At 44.2% G+C, this 23,833-nt stretch overlaps 1 protein-coding gene and 1 long non-coding RNA gene across 17 annotated transcripts; one reads left to right on the top strand and one right to left on the bottom strand.

The window, feature by feature from the left end:
* Positions 1-18,828: 18,828 nt before the first annotated feature.
* LOC125529883 (putative ripening-related protein 6) lies at positions 18,829-19,485 on the bottom strand. Its single transcript, XM_048694333.1, has one exon. The coding sequence runs from the start codon at positions 19,437-19,439 to the stop codon at positions 19,005-19,007; it is 435 nt and encodes a 144-aa protein (XP_048550290.1). The 5' UTR covers positions 19,440-19,485; the 3' UTR covers positions 18,829-19,004.
* Positions 19,486-20,123: 638 nt separating this feature from the next.
* LOC125506815 lies at positions 20,124-23,607 on the top strand. Of its 16 annotated transcripts, none has more exons than XR_007282785.1 (6): positions 20,124-20,414; positions 20,489-20,839; positions 20,927-21,011; positions 21,544-21,630; positions 22,149-22,464; positions 23,117-23,607. It is a non-coding gene; the product is annotated as an uncharacterized LOC125506815 (long non-coding RNA). The 16 variants fall into 16 exon arrangements; XR_007282791.1 differs by having other exon boundaries at positions 20,489-20,811; XR_007282784.1 differs by having other exon boundaries at positions 20,489-21,630; positions 22,149-22,297; positions 22,399-22,464.
* Positions 23,608-23,833: the final 226 nt, after the last annotated feature.

The raw sequence follows: 23,833 nt of genomic DNA on the forward strand, positions 1-23,833 counted from the left end.
ACAACATCATCGGCAAAATTGCAAACAAGTTGACAATCTGCCCAGATTCACAAGTAGCAAAAGTAGAGCTCGATTGACTCAAGCTAGGGTGCTCCATAATTGCAAACAAAGACATGGATGGATAGAGCACTACAAGATTAACAAAACATCCTTACTGATCATCCTCAAAAGAGGCACGGATCACTAGGAAACAACATGAACATATGGCATCATGAGATAAACAGCTCAAGGACTTAGTGGAAATGCTAAGTCCCTGAAAACAGAATTACCAAGGGCACCACTTTGCAAGCTTGTGCTAGTCACCAAACACATCACAAAAATACATGGGTTGCACCTATGGAAAGATGACAAAACCCTTAACAAAACAAATGTAGAGCATCAGGGCATATCATGCACACAATAATCATGGCAAAAATGACAAAAAGCTAAATGGAGTAGCAGATCTGACAATTAACTCAAGTAGCCTCCTTCTAACAGCATTTCGGGCATAAAGATGAACTCAAATGAAAATGATGCAATGGAACGAAATTATGTACTCTCTGAGATGAACATTTTGATATGCTATATGCATGAATCGGAGCTACGGATGCAAAGTTACGGGGCTATGAACATGAGCACTTGGATCTGGGATCTCCGGGGACTTAGAAGAAAAACCACCTAGGGTTTACTGTTCATCCGCGGCGGATCCAGATCGGCGCACGGATCGAGGTTGGCCGGGGCACGCACTCCGGCGAGGCGACGGTGGCCGGGGTCGACGGGGGAGGACGGCGGAGGGCGGCGAGGTCCGGCGGCGGGGTGGTCGGATCCGTCGCCGGGCGGCAGCGGCGGTTGGTGGCGGCGGCGCGGAAGCGGCGAGGAGGTCCGGTCGAGGTGGCGGTGGCCGGCGATGGGGCGCGGCGTCGCCGGCCGGCGAAGGGCGGCGCGCGGCGTCACGGGCGAGAAGGAGGCGAAGGCGCCCGACGGCGGAGGGAGTGGGCCGCGGGGGCCGAGATTGGGCCCGGCGGGCTTCGGCGATGTGGGGAGCGCCGGCGCCACGTGGCGGAGCGCGGTGGGTCGGGCGGCGGCGGGCGGACGCTGTCCGGTCCGCTCCGGACACGTCCGGCGGCGACAGAGGTTGGATCTAGGCTTTTCGGAGGGGGAAGGAGAAGGAGATTTTCGGGGAACCTTTAAATAGGCATAGAGGGAGCTAGGGGAGTCCAAATGAGGTGGGTTTTCGGCCACGCAATCGTGATCGAACGATCTAGATGATGGAGAAGGCTTAGGTGGGTTTTGGGCCAAATTGGAGGGGTGTTGGGCTGCAACACACAAGAGGCCTTTTCGGTCCCTCGGTTAACCGTTGGAGTATCAAACGAAGTCCAAATGATACGAAACTTGACAGGCGGTCTACCGGTAGTAAACCAAGGCTGCTTGGCAAGTCTCGGTCCAATCTGGAAATGTTTAATCCCCACACATGAAAGAAAGCTAGAAATGACCACCGGAGGAGAACGAAGCGCCGGAATGCAAAACGGACAACGGGGAAAATTCTCGAATGCATGAGACAAACACGTATGCAAATGCAATGCACATGATTACATGATATAAGATGCATGACAACGATAAAAACACACGGAGACAAAGACCTGAACCCAAGAAAATAAAATAACTTAACGCCGAAACGGCAAGAGTTGGAGTACAAATTGGGAAAGTTACATCCGGGGTGTTACAACAACGATGAGACTTTCTCACCCGTAGCGAAGCTGAAGTCCGTCCGAATCATGTTAGAAATTGCCGCATTTTATGATTATGAGATATGACAAATGGACGTCAAAACGGCATTCCTTAATGGTTTCCTTAAGGAAGAATTGTATATGATGCAGCCGGAAGGTTTTGTCGATCCTAAGAATGCTGACAAGGTGTGCAAGCTCCAACGCTCGATCTATGGGATGGTGCAAGCATCTCGGAGTTGGAACATTCGTTTTTATGAGATGATCAAAGCGTTTGGGTTTACGCAGACTTATGGAGAAGCCTGCATTTACAAGAAAGTGAGTGGGAGCTCTGTAGCATTTCTCATATTGTATGTGGATGACATACTGTTGATGGGAAATGATACAGAATTCTTGGAAAGCATAAAGACCTACTTGAACAAGTGTTTTTCGATGAAGGATCTTGGAGAAGCTGCTTACATATTAGGCATCAAGATCTATAGAGATAGATCGATACGCCTCATTGGTCTTTCACAAAGTACGTACCTTGACAAGATATTGAAGAAGTTCAATATGGATCAGTCAAAGAAGGGGTTCTTGCCTGTATTGCAAGGTACGAGATTGAGCACGGCTCAATGCCCGACCATGGCAGAAGATAGAGAAAAGATGAGTGTCGTCCCCTATGCCTCGGCCATAGGGTCTATCATGTATGCTATGCCGTGTACCAGACCTGATGTAAACCTTGCCGTAAGTTTGGTAGGAAGGTACCAAAGTAATCCCGGCATGGAACACTGGACAGCGGTCCAGAATATCCTGAAGTACCTGAAGAGGACTAAGGATATGTTTCTTATTTATGGAGGTGATGAAGAGCTCGTCGTAAAGGGTTACGTCGATGCTAGCTTCGACACAGATCTGGATGACTCTAAGTCACAAACCGGATACGTGTATATTTTGAATGGTGGGGTAGTAAGCTGGTGCAGTTGTAAGCAAAGCGTTGTGGCGGGATCTACATGTGAAGCGGAGTACATGGTAGCCTTGGAGGCAGCACAAGAGGCAATCTGGGTGAAGGAGTTCATTACCGCCCTAGCAGTCATACCCAATGTGTCGGGCCCGATGACTCTCTTCTGTGACAACACTGGAGCTATTGCCCTTGCCAAGGAGCCCAGGTTTCACAGGAAGACCAGGCATATCAAGCGTCGCTTCAACTCCATTTGTGAAAGTGTTCAAAATGGAGACATAGATATTTGTAAAGTACATACGGACCAGAATGTGGCAGATCCGTTGACTAAACCTCTCCCTAGAGCAAAACATGATCAACACCAGAACTGCATGGGTGTTTGATTCATCATAATGTAACTAGACTATTGACTCTAGTGCAAGTGGGAGACTGTTGGAAATATGCCCTAGAGGCAATAATAAATGGTTATTATTATATTTCTTTGTTCATGATAATTGTCTATTGTTCATGCTATAATTGTGTTATCCGGAAATTGTAATACATGTGTGAATACATAGACCACAACACGTCCCTAGTGAGCCTCTAGTTGACTAGCTCGTTGATCAAAAGATAGTCATGGTTTCTTAACTATGGACATTGGATGTCATTGATAACGGGATCACATCATTAGGAGAATGATGTGATGGACAAGACCCAATCCTAAGCATAGCTCAAAGATCGTGTAGTTCGTTTGCTATAGCTTTTCGGAATGTCAAGTATCATTTCCTTAGACCATGAGATTGTGCAACTCCCGGATACCGTAGGAGTGCTTTGGGTGTGCCAAACGTCACAACGTAACTGGGTGACTATAAAGGTACACTACAGGTATCTCCAAAAGTGTCTGTTGGGTTGGCACGAATCGAGACTGGGATTTGTCACTCCGTATGACGGAGAGGTATCTCTGGGCCCACTCGGTAATGCATCATCATAATGAGCTCAATGTGACCAAGTGGTTAATCACGGGATCATGCATTAGGTATGAGTAAAGTGACTTGCCGGTAACGAGATTGAACGAGGTATTGGGATACCGACGATCGAGTCTCGGGCAAGTAACGTACCGATTGACAAAGGGAATTGTGTACGAGATTGATCGAATCCTCGACATCGTGGTTCATCCGATGAGATCATCGAGGAGCATGTGGGAGCCAACATGGGTATCCAGATCCCGCTGTTGGTTATTAACCGGAGAGTCGTCTCGGTCATGTCTGCGTGTCTCCCGAACCCGTAGGGTCTACACACTTAAGGTTCGGTGACGCTAGGGTTGTTGAGATATTAGTATGCGGTAACCCTAAAGTTGTTTGGAGTCCCGGATGAGATCCCGGACGTCACGAGGAGTTCCGGAATGGTCCGGAGGTGAAGATTTATATATAGGAAGTCAAGTTTCGGCCATCGGGAAAGTTTCGGGGGTAATCGGTATTGTACCGGGACCACCGGAAGGGTCCCGGGGGTCCACCGGGTGGGGACACCTATCCCGGAGGGCCCCATGGGCTAAAGTGGGAGGGGAACTAGCCCCTAGTGGGCTGGTGCGCCCCCCTTGGGCCTCCTCCTGCGCCTAGGGTTGGAAACCCTAGGGGTGGGGGCGCCCCGCTTGGCTTGGGGGGCACTCCACCCCCCTTTCCCCGCCGCCCCCCTTGGAGATTGTCCAAGGGCCGGCGCCCCCCTAGGGGTCCTATATATAGTGGGGGGAGGGAGGGCAGCCGCACCCTAGCCCCTGGCGCCTCCCTCTCCCTCCCGTGACACTCCTCCCTCTCCCTGAGCTTGGCGAAGCCCTGCCGAGATCACCGTTGCTTCCACCACCATGCCGGCGTGCTGCTGGATCTTCATCAACCTCTCCTTCCCCCTTGCTGGATCAAGTTGGAGGAGACGTCTTCCCAACCGTACGTGTTTTGAACGCGGAGGTGTCGTCCATTCGGCGCTAGGTCATCGGTGATTTGGATCACGACGAGTACGACTCCATCAACCCCATTCTCTTGAACACTTCCGCGTGCGATTTACAAGGGTATGTAGATGCACTCCCCTCTCCCTCGTTGCTACATGACTCCATAGATTGATCTTGGTGATGCGTAGAAAATTTTAAAATTCTGCTACGTTCCCCAACAGCAGCAGCAGCAGAGTCTTCATTGAATTTCCTCACTGCTTCTCTGGGTTGCTTAGCCAACTTGGCTTGGCGCTTGGCCCATTCATCAGGATAGTCCTCACCGCGCTTGAGGCTGGTGGGATCAGCTATTTGGCCAGGTGCCAATGGAGGTCTTGGGCATGGAGGATTGAGTGCGAATTTCTTCATGTACTTTGGAGTAACATACCTGTACTCCCTCCACTCTCTTGCCCAATCTCCTTTCTATCCTCTGTATGCGCACTTTGCACTGATTTTTGTCCTCTTTTCCAAACTTGGCCTCATCAGGAGTGCAGTAATCCTTGTATATGTCATCAGGGATTTCAAACGCTGTGTTGACCTCAGCCCTCTTTCCTCCTTTCCGTGGCTTCTTACAGTCAGCCATCTTCTTCAGTTGAGGAATTTGAAAAATTGAATTCTCTGAAGAAGTATGCAACTTTTCTTCGAGGAACGCTGCAAATGAGTTAAGTTGATGAGAACCTAGTGATTCAGCAGCTGACATGAGTACCTTTGAACAGAGTATAGTTGCGAGGAATTTGGAGAGGTCATATGCGTTCTCAGAAGGTTTTGTAAAAAGAACAAGTTTGAGGAATTTGACCAAATGAGTCTTGAAGAATTTCACTAAGCGTTCTTTGTCTTAGGTTCTAGAGATGTGTAGATCAAAAATCCACACATTTGAGGAATCTTGAAGAAAAACATAGCTTAAAGAAACGAATCAAGAACAGATGATATGAGAGGTGTTTTAGTGTGTGAAGATATGAAGAAAAACACCTTTGAAGATTTTGTATATATTCATTCGAATCAACGAGGGCGGTAAAAGTAACTTTTAATTACCCTGGATGAAGAACACGACGAATAGTGAGGTGGAGAGGTGAAGTTCGTCTGTGTAGATCTTCCACGCCCTAACTTGGCGGAGGAAGACGGCTACGACGGCGGCGGAGTGAAGATTTCCGCGGTCGGCGCGAGTACAGCGGCGATGAGATCGAGGCAGTGAAGCTCTTCCTCACCGGCGATGATGAAGTAGCGGCGGCGCTAGGGTTTGAGAAGCTCGAGCTGGAGAGAGATCGAGCGGAGTAAAAGAAGTGAGGAAGGGGAAGAGGGGTATTCATAGCCATGGTGAAAAATTGTTCGCCCGAAGAAATTGGATGAATGTGCCCCTGACCCTTCTCATTCGCTTGACATGTGTCACCCACGTACCGAGAGGTGGAGATCGTGTGCGATCGTGGGTGAATGGATAAGTGTATCGTGGGATGCGGAACGGTTTGAGCGGCAAAGCCGAAAATTTAGATAGGATAGGTTTTTAAGTTTCGTTCGCAATTTCTTCAGCTGACAAGGACACAGTGAAGATTTTGGACGAGTTTCAAATAGAATGCACATGAAGAATTTGTGAACAGATTGGGTTGAGTATAGCATAGAGAGGGAAAGGGTCCGATCACATTCACTTAGCAGAAAAAACCAACTTGAAGAATTAGCAATAAGTGAATGTTGTAGAGGACATAAACTCATATATATATATAGCCAATGAAGAAAATGACGGAAACAGTGAAGACAATGCAAAGTTGAAGAATATGAACAACTGAGGAATTTCAACTTTTGGTGGTGGCGTGACCCACCGTATAAGAATGATGATTTCAGACACCGCATACAATTATCGTAGGGTTCTAAGAATCAATTCTTCGTTAATTTCTTCACACTTAGAGTGTTATTCTTCATTGATTGAAGAAAAATGTTTCTTCATGTGTTGCACATCTAAGTCATCAATTTTGCATAAGTGTTAGGATGAGTGTCCTTTTCAAAGAACATTCGAAGATTCTAGGATATTTAGCTCACATCGCAACTTGCTAAATCTCTTCTCATCCAAGGGCTTTGTGAAGATATAGGCTAGCTGTTCTTTAGTCTTCACATGCTCAATAGAAATGTCGCCCTTCAACACATGATCACGAAGAAAATGATGACGAATCTGAATGTGCTTAGTCTTCGAGTGCTGAACTGGGTTGTGAGCAATCTTGATGGCACTCTCATTGTCACAGAAGAGAGGCACATTCTTTATGTTGACGCCGTAGTCCTTGAGAGTTTGCTTCATCCATAGCAATTGAGCACAGCAAGAACCAGCGGGAATGTACTCAGCTTCAGCAGTAGATAGTGATACGCAGTTCTGTTTCTTCGAGGACCAACAGACCAAAGATCGTCCGAGGAAATGACATGTACCAGATGTTGACTTGCGGTCCACACGATCACCAGCATAGTCAGAGTCAGAATATCCAATGAGATCAAAAGCTGAGCCCTTGGGGTACCATAATCCAAGTGTTGGTGTGTGAGCTAGATATCGAAGAATATGCTTCACAGCCTTATGGTGTGATTCCTTCGGTGTAGCTTGAAATCGGGCACACATGCAAACACTAAGCATTATATCTGGCCTAGATGCACATAAGTACAATAAAGAGCCAATCATGGAGCGGTATACCTTATGATCGAAGTCAATACCATTTTCATCACTGCACAGATGGCCATTTGTGGGCATAGGAATTTTGACGCCTTTGCAATCTTGCATGCCGAATTTCCTTAGTACATCCTTGAGGTATTTCTCCTGAGATATGAATATGCCATTGCGTTGTTGACGAATTTGAAGACCTAAGAATAATTTCAACTCTCCCATCATAGACATTTGATATTCTTCACTCATCATATAGGCAAATTCATCACTATAACGTTAGTCAGTACAGCCAAAGATGATATCATCAACATATATTTGGCACACAAACAATTCACCATCATGAGATTTAGTGAAAAGAGTAGGATCGAGTGAACCAGGTTTGAAGCCTTTCTTCATGAAGAATTCCTTTAAGGTGTCATACCACGCCCGTGGGGCCTGCTTGAGGCCATAGAGAGCCTTGTTGAGTCTGAAGACTTTGTCAGGATTCTTCGGATCTTCAAAACCTGGGGGTTGAGCAACATATACTTCTTCCTCAAGCTTACCATTGAGGAATGCACTTTTCACATCCATTTGATATAAAGTGATATCATGATGGTTAGCATAAGCAAGTAACATGCGAATAGCCTCAAGTCTAACAACAGGTGCAAAAGTTTCATCGAAGTCAATTCCTTCAACCTGTGTGTAGCCTTGAGCTACGAGCCGTGCCTTATTCCTCACCACAAGGCCATTTTCATCTTGCTTGTTGCGGTAGATCCACTTTGTGCCAATGATATTGTGCTTGCGAGGATCTGGACGTTTGACCAGTTCCCAGACATTGTTGAGCTCGAACTGATGTAATTCTTCTTGCATGGCTTGAATCCACTCAGGCTCCAGAAATGCTTCATCTACCTTAGTGGGCTCTGTGATAGAGACAAAAGCATAATGCCCACAAAAGTTAGATAAATGTGAAGCTTTTGAGCGTGTGAGAGGACCTGGCGCTTTGATGTCATTGATGATCTTTTCAACCTGCACTTCTTTTGCAATGCGAGGATGAGCTGGTTGTTGTTGAGGAATTTGATCAGCATTTTCTTCAGCACCATTTTCTTCAGTATTTTCTTCAGGTGCATTAGCTCGACGTTCTAGAATGAATTCTTCATCAGATTCTTCAGTAGGAATGACATCCTCAGTAGCCTTGAACTTGATAGTTTCCTCAGGTGCTGGTTCATCTATCACAGTAGGTAGGTGCTCTCTTTGCGAGCCATTAGTTTCATCGAACCGCACATCTACAGTTTCAACAACCTTGTGAAGAACGTTGTTGAAGACTCTGTAGGTGTGCGAGTCCTTTCCGTAACCAAGCATAAAACCTTCATGTGCTTTCAGTGCAAATTTAGAGTTGTGATGAGGATCTCTAATCCAACATTTAGCACCAAAGACTTTGAAATAACTTACATTGGGTTTCTTATCAGTGAGGAGTTCATAGGCAGTCTTCTTTAAGAATTTGTGAAGATATACTCTGTTGATGATGTGGCACGCAGTATCAATTGCCTCAATACAGAACCGATGAGGCGTTTTGTATTCATCAAGCATAGTGCGAGCCATCTCAGCAAGAGTCCTGTTCTTGTGCTCCACGACGCCGTTCTGCTGAGGAGTGTAGGAGCAGATAACTCATGAGTAATACCAAATTCATCAAGATAGTCATCTAGACCAGAATTCTTGAACTCAGTTCCATTGTCACTTCTGATGTGCTTGATCTTCACACCAAAGTTGGTTGAAGCCCTCGAGGAAAATCATTTGAAGACTTCCTGCACTTCATGTTTGTAAGTAACAATGTGTGCCCATGTGTCTCGAGAGTAATCATCAACAATAACAAAGCCATATTGAGATGCATCATTTGAAACAGCAGAATAATGGTTAGGACCAAAGAGATCCATGTGAAGCAGTTCAAATGTTCGAGTAGTGGTCATGATAGTCTTCGCTGGATGCTTGGGCTTTGTCATCTTCCCAGCTTCACAGGCTCTGCATAGGTGATCCTTGAGGAATTTTACATTCTCGATGCCGATGACATGCTTCTTCTTCGCAAGCATGTGCAAATTCCTCGTGCCTGCATGACCAAGTCGTCGATGCCACAGCCAGCCTTCTGAAGCTTTTGCAAGTAGGCACACGGCTGGTTGTGGTCCTGTAGAGAAATCAACAATATACAGGTCTCCTCTCCTAAAGCCTTCGAAGACTTTGGAATTGTCAGCTTCCATAACCACAACACAACGGTACTTGCCAAAGACAACAACCATATCAAGATCACAAAGCATTGAGACAGACATAAGGTTGTATCCTAAGGACTCAACAAGCATGACTTTGTCCATGTGTTGATCCTTTGTGATCGCAACCTTACCTAGACCCAATACCTGACTTTTTCCTTTGTCGGCAAAGATGATATGCTTCAGATGCGACAGAGATAATGGAGCATCCATCAATAGATTCTTGTCACCAGTCATGTGATTTGTACATCCACTATCGAGGACCCACTCAGTGGCTTTGGGTTGATCATCCTGCAGATAAATTAGTGCAGCTTACAAACTCATATACTTCATCAGTGAAGAATATGACATCAATTCATCAGATCAATTTCAGCAAGCAAAAGAACAGATGAAGCAGTATGAGGACATGAGAAATGAAAGTTCATTTCTTCATGATTAGCCTACGTCCTTTCAGGCATGCTCAGGTCTCCAGCAAATTCTTCAAACGATTACGTACGTCTGGAGACCTGACCCTATAGAAGAGATTAGTTCTTTTTCTTCACCACCCACATCTGAAGGGGTGGCAAAGAGTTCATCACTCTGCGAGCTCCATAAGAGAAGGGTGGCATAGATGCCAGTCCATTTCGTTTCACATAAGAGGGGTTAGAGTAAGCATAAGAGTAAGCAGAGAAATTCTTCGAGGACTTATGGACATAATGATTTGAAGAATAATGCACATATCCATAATCCTTAGATCTTCCCTGCGAAACAGACGGGTTAGCACGATGATGTTCATATGAGGACTTTGATCCTTTTGAGGAATATGATCCATGCGAGGAGTTTGGTCTGTATGAGGACTTGGATCCATATGAAGAATTTGGTCCATATGAAGAATTTGATCTGGGGTTCCTATTCTTCATAGGTGGCGTCATGATGACATTCACCTGAAGATTTTCAAGGCATCTTTTGGGAACCCAGATTTTCTTCATAGGGGGACCGTTCTTGCAGTTAGTGCCAACATATCTAGCAAATACTTCACCATCTGATTTTTGAACAGTTTATAGTTGGAGTCAATTGACTCATCATCAGAACGAGGAGATTCACATGCAAATCCAGATAAGTTAGATGGATCAACTGGAGGTACCTTTGCAGCAACCCATGTAGTTTTGGGGTACTGCTCAGGCTTCCAATATGTACCATCAGCATTGAGTTTCCTCTCAAAAGCAATACCCTCTTTTCTAGGGTTCCTGTTGAGGATCTACTTTTTAAGCACATCACAAAGAGTCTGATGCCCTTTAAGGCTTTTGTACATGCCTGTCATGTACAATTCCTTTAGCCCTGCATCATCAGTGATACTAGCAATGTCCTCAAATGAGGAATTAGTGATAGCAGAGGCATGTGAAGAATTTGAAACATTAGCAGCATTTGAACATTCAGGTGAAGAATTAGCAGATTCACGTTCAATGCATTTCAAACAAGGAGGAACAAATTTTTCCTGAGAAGCGCTGATTTGTTGAGCAAGTAATCGCGCTCCTTTTAAAGATCTTCATAACTCACTCTTGGCTTCTCAAGGTCTTGCTTTCTTTGAACAAATTCATAAGAAAGCTTCTCATGATCATATAAGAGAGTGTTATGATGACCTTGAAGATTGTCAAACCTAGTCTGAAGTCTCTGAAGACTTTCAGCCAAAGCTTTTGACTGATCCATTTCTTCACCCAACATATCATCGCTCTTATTTAGCATGTAATAAACTTTTTCCAAAGCTCTTTGTTGTTTAGTGGCAAGGGAAGCAAGTTTGACATAGCTGGGTCCAAATTCATCACCAGATTCATCATCACTAGACTCGGATAGGTAGCATTCAGTTACCTTAGCATCTTTTGCCATAAGGCATGATGCAGAAGATGATGATTCTGGTTCGAATGTCATCGCTTTGAGAGATTCCTTGAAGTCCTCAAACCAAGGATCATGACAGGTTCGATGACCTTCATAGACCTCAGAGAGACGGTCCCAGATAAGCTTCGCATGATCGAGATGCATGATATTCCTAAACTGATTTTGAGACAGACAGGAGCAGATGACGTCCTTCGCCATGAGGTTGAGAAGAGTGTACTTGCGAATGTCATCTGCTTCCGCCATCTTGCACAAATCTGTCAGACCAATCTCAGTGACGGTCCACAGCTCGCTGTTCATCTCCATGAGGCGCTTCTTCATCATGGCCTTCCACTTGGGATACTCATGACCGTCAAATATGGGGCATGTCACTTTCTTCATACCTGCGGTCGACATAACTAAAACTCCAGGCGGTTAAACCAAAATCACACAGAACAAGGGAGTACCTCGCTCTGATACCAATTGAAAGTGCGTTATATCGACTAGAGGGGGGTGAATAGGCGATTTTTATGAAATTCTTCACTAAGGAATTTGCCGGTGAGGAAATTCCTTAGCGAAGAACTTCTAGCAGCGGAATAAGTACTCAAAAGTAAACATAACAGAATACAAGCATAGTCATCATGATGAAATGAAGACAGGCACATAATACAGGAAACGAAAGCACATGATAACACAGGATGAAGACAAACAGACTGAAGAAATTGAACTGAGGAAATTGAGAAAGTCTTCAGTCAAAGTCTTCAAACACATATATGAACAAACACACAACACAGTTATGAGGAAATGAAAGAGTTGAGGGAATAGAACCAGTAAGCTTGGTGAAGACAATGATTTGGTAGACCAGTTCCAACTGCTGTCTCAGTTGTACGTCTGGTTGGAGCGGCTGAGTGTTTAAACTCGAGGACACCCAGTCCTAAACACGCAGCTGAGGATACCAAGTCCTCACCGTATTCTCCTTGAACTAAGGTCACACAGACCTCGTCCAATCACTCGTGGCAAGTCTTCAGGTGACTTCCGAACCTTCACAAACTTGGTCACTCGATGATCCACAATTCCTCTTCGATGCTCTAGACCATGATGCCTAACTGTCTGGAAGAAGCACAGTCTTCAAAGGTAACAAGCGTCGGATCCACGCAGGATCAATCTCTTCAGTGATACTCAATCACTTGGGGTTTTTAGGTGTTTGGGTTTGGGTTTTTCCTCCCTTGATGATTTTCGCTCAAAGTCCTCGGAGGATGGGTTGCTCTCAAATGACAAGTGTCAGTTTCTCTCGGAGCAGCCAACCAGCTAGTGGTTGTAGGGGGCGGCTATTTATAGCCTAGGGAGCAGCCCGACATGATAAGCCATAAATGCCCTTCAATGATATGACCGTTAGGTGGATAGATATTTTGGGACAGATGGCGCATAGCACAGCAATGGTCAAAATTTTGAGTAGCAAAATCCTCAGGGCTATCATGTTCCTCACTGTGTAGGCAATCCGCACTAGCGAATTCCTAACTCCTCAGTCAGAACAAATTCCTCAGAGACCAGAAGAACTTCGTCTCTGTCACTGAAGAATATGACCGGACTGTATGAGATTTCCAATGGCTTCACTCGAAGGGATTGGTAGGTGTAGGATTTTGAGTTGAGCATCACATGGAAATTTTTCCTTAGTATTTCCTCGACCCCCTTTAATAGTACGGTGTTTCCTATGACTCAAGAAAGAGAAAATGAAACTATGAAAACAAAAGTCTTCACGCTTCATGTTCCTCGAATGAATACCAAGTCTTCAAGGTCACACCGATTTCTTCACTTTCAAAGACTTCAGAAAGTCTTCAAAGATCCAAAGTCTTCAGTCGAAGAACTTCATTTTTAGGGGTCGACTTTCTCTATAAATATCAAACTCCTCATAGACTTATAGATCTGTGTACACTCACAAACGCATTAGTCCCTTAACTTGTAAGTCTTCAATACACCAAAATCACTGAGAGGCACTAGATGCACTTACACAAGTCCTAAACTCTCTCGGGAAGGCTGATCCGAAGTCCGTTCGGGGCTCCGGAGAGGGGAATCCGTCGCCGTCGTCATCATCAACCATCCTCCATCACCAATTTCATGATGCTCACCGTCGTGCGTGAGTAATTCCATCGTAGGCTTGCTGGACGGTGATGGGTTGGATGAGATTTATCATGTAATCGAGTTAGTTTGTTATGGTTTCATCCCTAGTATCCACTATATTCTGAGATTGATGTTGCTTTGACTTTGCTATGCTTAATGCTTGTCACTAGAGCCCGAGTGTCATGATTTCAGATCTAAACCTATTATGTTTTCATGAATATATGTGAGTTCTTGATCCTATCTTGCAAGTCTATAGTCAGCTACTATGTGTTATGATCCGGCAACCCCGAAGTGACAATAATCGGGACCACTCCCGCTGATGACCGTAGTTTGAGGAGTTCATGTATTCACTATGTGTTAATGCTTTGGTCCGGTACTCTATTAAAAGAAGGCATTAATATCCCTTAGTTTCCGCTAGGACCCCGCTGCCACGGGAGGGTAGGACAAAAGATGTCATGCAAGTTCTTTTCCATAAGCACGTATGACTATATTCGGAATACATGCCTACATTACATTGATGAACTGGAGCTAGTTCTGTGTCACCCTAGGTTATGACTGTTACATGATGAACCACATCTGGCATAATTCTCTATCACCGATCCAATGCCTACGAGCTTTTCACATATTGTTCTTCGCTTATTTACTTTTCCGTTGCTAGTGTTATCATCACTACAAAATACCAAAAATATTACTTTTGCTGCCGTTACATTTTGCTATCGTTACCACTACTATCATATTACTTTGCTACTAAACACTTGCTGCAGATATTAAGTTTTCAGGTGTGGTTGAATTGACAACTCAGCTGCTAATACTTGAGAATATTCTTTGGCTCCCCTTGTGTCGAATTAATAAATTTGGGTTGAATACTCTACCCTCGAAAACTGTTGCGATCCCCTATACTTGTGGGTTATCAGAGTACCAGGTGGCTGCTGTCACCCACAAGGTCAACCACCTACAGCTTCAAGTCCACCCCAACGGCACGGGACTACACCAGCTCTTCTCCAACGTGTCGCCATCACCACCATCTTCCATCGGCCCCGCTTGCCGATGCCCAGCTCCAAAGACAATGCCCTCGAGAGGGGATACGACGCCAAAGCACCGTCATCGTTGGTTGCTATGGATCTAGGGTTTTCCACGAAGCTAGAAAGGTTGGATTTAAGAGTATCACCTCGACGAGGCCAACAAGAAGTAGATGACGCTCAAGAGCGTCGTCATCACCGGCTCCAGCTGTGGCAAGAGAGAAGTCTTTCATTCGGTTCAACCTCCTAAGCCCCACACACCATGCATGACCAAGCCCTCCAGCGAATCTTTACCAGATCCAGCCAGATCTAGCTTGCCGCCACCACCTACTCCTAAGTTCATCGCACATGCCACCTTCACATCGCTTGGCAGAGCCACAGACCTCTGAATGCCAGAACCAATAAGAACCGCGTCGATCGACGTGCAACACCGCATTTGGGCTCGCCACCTGTCGTGCTCCCCTCGACAACCCCCACCTCCTCACCAGAGGCCGCCTGCTCGGCGCACGACAAGCCGATGTCCACTTCTGCGATTAGGGTTGCTCCCGTGCGCTCTAGGTTTAGTGACACGAGAGAAGGGGGTTATGCACACTGTCCGCTTGGTTCCTAAGGGCGTCTCCCACTCCGACTCGCAAACCTCCCGCATGCTTTCGGACCGCGCTGTCCGGACAGCGGAAGACATCCAGCGTGTGCCTGTATCGGTCCGCGGCGTGGTCCGGATGCGATTTCTCCCACAAACCTGAGAAAAACGTGGGGGGGGGGGCTTTGCGGGAGTCCGGAGCGCTCCCAAGCCCTCTTTTGACCACCCTGGCCCACCCAAACCACCGCCGCCTTTCACGCACTTTCCATCCCACGCGCCGCGCCATATTCATGTCAGCCCAGAGCATGCAGCGGCCGACATTGATGCCGTGATTTGACCGGAAGGGAATGCGGCGCAAACGGGCGTGACCTCTCGGGCCGTCGCCACCGCTTCAATGCAGACGCCATGTCCCGAGAAACCAACTCCGGTTGCTTCAATACTGAATTTTATCTTTACAACTTCAGGTCCTTCTACTATTGCAGATGAAGAAATGATGGGTTCAAAGAAAGAAGTTGCCATTAGTAAGGTACCAGCTTTTGCAATGATGCACTTCGTTAAATTATTTATTACATGTTTTTTTATCAAATTTTCTTTTGTAATGAGAATGAAGTATCATTCAAATTGTGAATCTGTGGTGTACTTGTAAGATGCATAAGTGGTGTGGCATACTAGTATAGGCGCTATTTATAGCCGTTTAATTTTAGCCCTAGGCTTTACGAAATCATGGCTCCACCTTTGGCTGGTGAACAACCCGGGTTCAAAAATCAAAATGGGGGCAGGAGCGAATTCGGTCTAGGGAAGGGTAGTTCGTTGATTTTTGATGAGTTTAATTGTGGGGAAAGAACGGCCCATTTCTAAGACATGGAGTTTCTACCCGCGAACACTCCCACATAAACAGTAAAATGATTTTTTTAATAAAGAAACAAAAAATCTGAAATTTTTTGGCAAATTTTTTTGGCGAATTGTGTACATACAAACAAGATTTTGTGATGATTTTTTTTCCTAAATGCTCCCGGAAAAAAGTCGATACTCAAAAAGGTCGTTTCTTAAAGCATTTTTTAGCATTGCTTTTGTTTTTATGCCAAGAACATCAGGAATGTTTTCACGAATATTTGCACGCATGTAGACAATTCATCAATGCTTATTATCAAAAAAGTCTCTTTTCCCTTTTTAAATTTTACTGTTCATCATGGGTGCATTGAGCTAGCGAGCAAAACAACACTTTCGCGTTGATTGTTTTTGTCCTATTTTGGTGTTGTGCAATGAGGGCAATTTTGTCCATGGAATAAAAATTGACAAGGTAATTGGGGACTTTGATCATAGGTTGTAACCCAATGATGGTCGTGTCACAATTGATGGCCAAATAGGTCAAATTGGGAAGATTTTTTTTTCTATATGGCCAAATAGGTAAGAATTTTTTTAAACAAAGCCAAATAATGAATTCTTTCATTAGCTTTTGCACGCCATTGATGGCTTGAAATAAGATTTAAGGTGTTCTTTCCTCTTTTGTTTAGCTTGAGATGTATACATTGTTAGCTTGAGAGAGAATCAAATTATTTGAAGGGATCAAAGAAACAAAACGCATAGATCACATAGACATTGTTAGCTCGAGAGAGAACCAAGTTATTTGAAGGGATCAAAGAAGCAAAATGCATTAACCACATAGACATTGTTAGCGGGAAAAAGAAGGGATCAAAACAACAAAACATAGAGGCCAACTGTCCAGGGCTTGAAATTCTGAATTTTTTTTTTAGAATTTGAAATTCTGAATTTTGTAACGTAAAGTACTGAAATTCGGCATTTGGGCCGAGTATTCGGGTTTGTCACTGGCCTAGGCTTGGGCTTGAGAAAAGAGTATTTTTCTACGCTTTGGACCGGGCTCGTCTTTCAAAGGTCAGACTTTTGCATGTCCAGCCCAGACACCCACCCCCTCTCCCTAGTCCCTACCCACACAAATGCTCCGAAATTGAGTCAATTATACTGGTGGTGCTAGAACTTGGTGCAAATGATCACTTTAGTGCTAGAACTTGTGGCATACATCGAAGTGGTGCAAAAACTTGGCTCGAACGTGCAAAGACGGTGCAAATCTCATTTTATACGCCGACAACACTAACGGGGCATGACAGTGTGGTGTAGGGCCCGTTGTCAGTGACCATATTGGGAAGACGGGTGTGTGGCGTGCTCTTTTTGCAAAAAAAACCATGAATTCTTATTTTTGGATTTTTCTCACATAAAGGCCCCTGTTAGGGTAACTGCATATGTGGCATCGGATGGTCCCACTTGTCAGCCAAACATCACAAATTTTATTAGTTTTTCAGAATAAATAATGGAAAACACGCATGACTCGAACAGGTGACGCTTGGGTCAAACGGGGTGCGCGGCTAGCCAACCCAGCAGATCACAATTGATGTCATACAATGATACTAAGCCTTTTACATCCTAACCTAAAATAATGTAAAATAAGAAGAAGAAGAAAAAAATCACGAGGAACTAAAAAAAAGAATTGTAAATTTGAAAAGAAAAAGATACCGCCCTGGGATTTCGTACTAGCGACCTGACAATTACCACCAGCAGGACCTAGCAATACAACCACTAGCATTTCGTGCCTTAAACATGTTAGTTTTTTCCTTTTTATTTTTTAGCCTAAAAAATGTAAATTGTATGGTAAATACGTATTCATTTGCGAATCTGCGATCTGAGGCACACTAGGCTAATTTTTTTCATACATATATTAAATTAATTTCGAAATACAAATATAATTTATAGAAAACACACAAAATTTATAAAAATGCATGAACACTTATAAAACAACATAATTTTTTTTAATCTTGGACAATTATATATACAACATAATTATTTTATAAAAAAAATTGTTTTTTAACTTATAGGATAATTTATTTAATCTTGGACAAGTTAGTTTGATATTTTAATTCTTATAAAAATTATAAAATTATTTCATATTTTAATTTGATGGATTTTAAAATTAATAGGTGAACATTTTTTGGTTTATATATTTATTTATATGTATATTATTTATAATTACAATTTACATATTTTATAACTATAAATATCAAACCAAAAACTTATAATTATAAATAATATACATATTCTGTTATAGACATGTAAATTGTAATAATATACAAGTAAATTGTAGCCCAGGAGCACGTTTTGTTATAGACATGAACTGTAACTATTATATTTACACATCAGAGTCCATTTGTCTCAAAAGAAAAATGTGAGAGTCCATAGTTGGAGTGGCACGCCCTCCTACTTGTTTTACATGGGTAGCTTCTTCGAAACCCCACGGGTGAAACTTTTTTTACGGATTAAAATTCTTGATTTATGCTACTCAGTTCAAAGATATAAAACTTGTGTATGCTTATGCATCAGCAACTGAACTCTGGGCGGGTGGGTAGCCGCGCACGTCGGTTAGACCGCGGTCACCGATACGAATCCCTCTGTGCCATATCTTTCATTCTAACAAAATTTGTGATGTTTCACTGACAAATGGGACCCATGAGATGCTACACACCTAACAGGTGCTTTTTCGTCAGAAAATAAAATAAAAATCCGAGGGTGTTTCTGCAAAAAGAGCATGCCACACGCCCAACCTTCACTATGCAGTCACTGACGGTGGGCCCAACGTTTGCACGCCCAAGCCAAGTTTTTGCACCACTTTAATGTACCCTGCAAATTCTAGCACTAAAGTGACCGTTTGCGCCAAGTTTTAGCACCACCGGTGTAATTGACTCTCGAAATTTTATCTAAGTCAATTTACTGAACTCAGATTTTTCTTAACCAGATTGAGCTTACATATTACTGCATGCATACATTGTCGTAGGAAATATGATCACAGTTTATTAGAAACAGAAAAACATCGTTTATTAGAAACAGAAAAACAGAGCAGACGTTGCAGTTTGCGGATGCCCCCAGCTGCCGTGCGCCAATTATTCAGCGACCGACGGATCGAGGGGTTAATTCAGGCGTCGGACCATGTGACGGTCTCCTCGCCGACGTTGGTGTCCAGCCCGAGCGCCTTCCACACGGCTTTGGAGGTGTCGACGATGTTGTTCTTGCAGCCGCGCCGGGAGTCGCACTCGTCCACCACCATGGCCTCCACGCTCCGCCCGGTGCCCGCGCTCGTGATGCGGATCATCCTAAAGCACCGGACCCCGCCCTGGTACCACCCCGTCGACAACGCTACCAGCATGTCGTCGTCGCTGTGGTACTTGCCATCGCACTCCGCCGGCCCGCCGCCGTCCTCGCCGGGCTCGAACCCGTTGACTGTCATCACCGCCGGCATGCCGGAGAGCTTCGACGTCGAGACGGCCGGCGACAAGCGGGCGACGGTGCCGGTTGATGCCTGCAGCACGACTAAAAGCATGGCCAGGGCTGCGAGCTTAGCGTACGCCATTGCTAAGCCTTGGTAAGCTCCTGATCGCTTAGGCTTGCGTGCGCTAGACTTGCTCGATCTTGGGGTGCTTATGGCGTTGGGTTCGAGCGGTTTATATAGACAACCATCGCTGTCTCGTGTGCACCGCTGTCTTTCTTGTATTGGTTCTTGTTCAGCAATGCGTCACTTAGCTTATTCCCATTATTTACCCACGACGGCGTGCTCGAAATGGGTTTAATTAACGGCTTGTTTTGGGGTCACTACTTCTGCTTGTGTACAAACGATGCGTTTGGATTTGATGGTGTCGCTAAGTGCTATTGAACTTATAAAGGATGAAAGGGGTGCTAGACGCAACGGATGGCTTCACATTGGCTATGAATAGTGCGAACTTATAAAGGTGAATAATGCGAACTTATAAAGGATGAAAGGAGTGCTAGACGCAACGGATGACTCCACGTCGGCTATGAATAGTGCGAACTTATAAAAGATGAAAGGGGTGCTAGACGCAACGAATGGCTTCACGTCGGCTATGAATAGTGCGGAGAACTTATAAAGGTGAATAGTGCGAACTTATAAAGGATGAAAGGAGTGCTAGACGCAACGGATGACTCCACGTCGGCTATGAATAGTGCGAACTTATAAAAGATGAAAGGGGTGCTAGACGCAACGAATGGCTTCACGTCGGTTATGAATAGTGCGGAGCGAAAAGAGCAGCGAGCGAGCGCGCGAGTAGCGAGAGAGAAAAAGCGAAGTGGGGCGAGCGAGCAGCGACAGAAAAAGCAGACCTAACAGCGTGAGGGCAGCGACCTAGCCGGCGCCCTCGCAGCCGCCTCCGCCTCCTCTCCTGCCGCCACCGCCGCCGCCGCCTCCACCACCTCCTCCTTCCCTGCCTCTCCTCCTCCCGCGTCTCCTCATCTCCTCCTTCTACTTCCGTGCTCAATAGGAGGAGCCGGGGTCGCTGCCCCCCGACCATGGTGACAGACGGCGACAACGGCGGTATGGTCCCCTTCTCTTCCCTTTCTCTCTCCTGCTCTTTCTCTGACCCCCATCTCCTCTCCTCGCCTCTCTAGGTCTAGGTTGGGTGGGTCATGGCCGACCAGCAACAGGCAGTCCATGGCGGCGGCGGCCAGATTTGCGCCGGGACAGCTGCGACTCATCCTCAAGATTCGGTTTGGTTTGCTTGCTTTTCCCACTGCCTGCAGTCCTGCTTTTCATCCTCACGATTGAAGAGGAGCATGGATTGCTTTCCTCTTCAGTCTCTTCTTCTTCCCTCCCATTATTCCTTCAACGATGTTCCTCTTCGATTTGTTTGTGCAGCATCACTAACTCAACTCCATGCATATGCAGATGCAGGGGGAGGAGAGGACCGCTACTTTGATTCTCTGATTTTTTTGTGAGAATTAAGATGGATGGCTTCTCGTGTAGAACTCAGTTTACATATATTTTTTATTTTATAACTAGACCTATGCTTTTATCAGGTTTTCTTATGATGTGTTCATATTTTGTAGGAAGAACATCTTCATATCAGGAAGAAAAATCATCGGTGGAAGCTACTGACCATGAGGATTTACATCAGTGACCTTCACTCGGGTTGTAAGTAGATATAATGCAGTAAGGACTTCTATTCTTGCGAGTCTGGTTAGATGCACTTGTGAATGGCTGCTAAGAAAAAAGGCCTCGGAGTGTAGAGAAGGTTTCTGAGATATGCATGCCAAATATCTTGCTACTTTGGCATTTTTGTAGGCAGATCTGTAGATATAAATAAAGTTGGTTCTAATGTGATACTCTCAATTTCTTCCGGTGTATGATATTATGAAGGTTGGGGAATTTATATTTACACGAGATAAATTATGATGTACTCATGTTTCTTGAACTGATGACCATCACTACATCAAGATGGCTGGTGAATAAAGCGTGTCATGTGTTTCATGATGTGTTACCATATATATACTATTTGCAGGAATTTTATATGTTGATTAGCATACTCTCACTCTAATGTATACATTGCATGAGCTCCCAACATCCATAACAATTTTTCTCATTCAACAAATTTATATATTTATCTGCCTGATTATGCTCATTCAAGTGTTGTTGCCATTTAGGCCATTCCATTTTTTTCTTGCAGGCGTTGACAAACTGTGAAATTCTTTGTTGAGTTCCTTTCAAATGGGCACTGAAGTAGACAAGCCTAAGGCTGACCAAGTTACCTATGGTGGGGTATTCCTTTAGATCCTACTTGAGTTAGCACTAAAAAAATTATCTTACTCAATGTATTCATGTTTATATCAGTGCTTTTGAACGAAGTTAATTAAGTTTTGGTGTAACTAGGCTGAATTATATCAGATTTGTTTTACTGGATTTGCTTCTTCCCATCTCATGATATCTAATTACATGCCCGTTCAATGAAAAAAGATATCTAATGCCTTTTCAATTTGTTTCCCGTGTCAATGCAACTGAATGTGATATCCACATACTAAGGTTTTCCTTGTAAAGATTTTTATTAGTGTAGTGTATTTACTTCTTGTGCTGGTGGTTCTTCTATTCCGAGGACTTGTTCTATTATGGATACCTTATTTGATCATTCTTTGGCGAACTTAATACCGCCCAGTCAGATGTTTAAAGGGGGAGGAGTTTAAAGTTGAATATTGCCCTCAATTGGGGAATATGTGTTGCCCCCTTTGTGTGATGTGTGGAAATTTGCTGTGCTGACTTATTTCTTTTGTAATGCAGGCTCAAGGACGTGAGGCAATTACTGCCAAACTGGCTGCATATTTTCTCATGTAAGCTGGCAGCGACCGTGTCATTGCAGGCAGGATTCGTGCCCCTGCACCTCCAGGTTCCACTCCGTCACATGTCCCTTCCTCCCTCCGTTCCAATAGGTATGCCCATGTATGTTTAGCTGATGTGATCTGTTCTTGCGTCTTGCTCTCCTGTCAATGAGAACCTCATGGAGCTCTTCATCATGATTGATGCATGTCAGCGGGCCTCAGCGCGATCTATTACCGTTGTCATTCTCTACTTTGGATATGCTAGAGGAGACAGAAAGGTATGGCCAAATAGTTAAACTGGCTAATTGCTTTTGAAAGAAGTTAATTATGTTTTGGTGTAACCAGGCTTAATTATATCAGATTTGTTTAATTGGATTTGCTTCTTCCCATCTCATGATATTGTAATCAGATATTCAGTTTATTTTTCAGTCATGTAGTTGATTTAATCTATGCAGCAATTTTAGTATTCCTGTTTGAGTCTTGTATCATTTTGTTTTTCAGTCTAAAATCCTTGTTTAATTGGTCAGTCTGTGTTATAGTTACTCCTCTTTCTCAATATTTTGAACCTTTTAGTTATTTTCAGTTTGACCAACAATATGTTTTCTTCAGATTTTGGATCATCCATAGGTGGCCATGATAGCAGCTTCTCTGCTTTCATGGGTAACCTCCCTATCTTTCTGCCTCTTTTCGCGCGTGCGCGCCTTCGGATTTTGGTGTGAAAAACTAAAACCTACAGTTCAAAGCATTTTTGTGATTTCTGTAAGCTCACAATTGTAAACTAGGACCTACATAATTTTATTATTCAACCATTTTTAAGTGATTGTTGGTACATATCATCTTGGTTTTGAGTAGTGTTCAGTGTCATTTAAGTTATGTTCAGTGGGGAGAGATGACCTCAAACTGTTGTCATGATATGTCCTCATTTTATAGTTTTGCAGGTAGTGAGGGAGGATGGACACGAGAAGAGTGACACTGCCATCTTCACATATGAAGTTTTGTTATGATATATTTCATTCCATTTTATTTTTATCACACGCCTAGAAGCTTTGCTTTAGCTAAGATTTTTAGTTCCATTCATTAGTTCTGGACAGTTTGACAATGGCCAACCATCTATCATGCACAGGTGCAGGGTACAGTTTGACAATGCACAGGTGCAGGGTACAGTAGTCAGTGTTCGTATATTCAACATATGGTCCATCTTATGCATACAAGGTGCTATCTTGGCATGGATACAACCTGCAACCATATGCACATGAAGTGTGTATGTTCTAAGAGGAGCACAATTTCAGAAGAGTTTTTTTTTATTTGAAGTGGTTTGATTTTCTATCGAGACTTTTATATCTAGCATCATTTTGGATCTTATGTAAAAAATATGATAATCATGTCCGTATGACTATCATCAATCCGTACTTACTTCCATATGTTTCCTTCTGTGTCTACATATTTTGATGCACACTCTTTCAATATTTGGCTTGCTCTCGGCCTTTGCGCCCTGGGCGCAACTGTTCATCTAGTAGTTGTAATACCCGAGTGAATGGCAACTGAGCAGGTCGCCCGTGGCGGAGTTGATAGTGAATCTATTACTCCCTGTAAGACAAAATTTACTTCTAGAATGAGCCTCAGTATTATCCACTAGTAGTAGTAGTA

This window comes from Triticum urartu, chromosome 1 (genome assembly GCF_003073215.2).
Source record: "Triticum urartu cultivar G1812 chromosome 1, Tu2.1, whole genome shotgun sequence".
Taxonomy (NCBI): domain Eukaryota; kingdom Viridiplantae; phylum Streptophyta; class Magnoliopsida; order Poales; family Poaceae; genus Triticum; species Triticum urartu.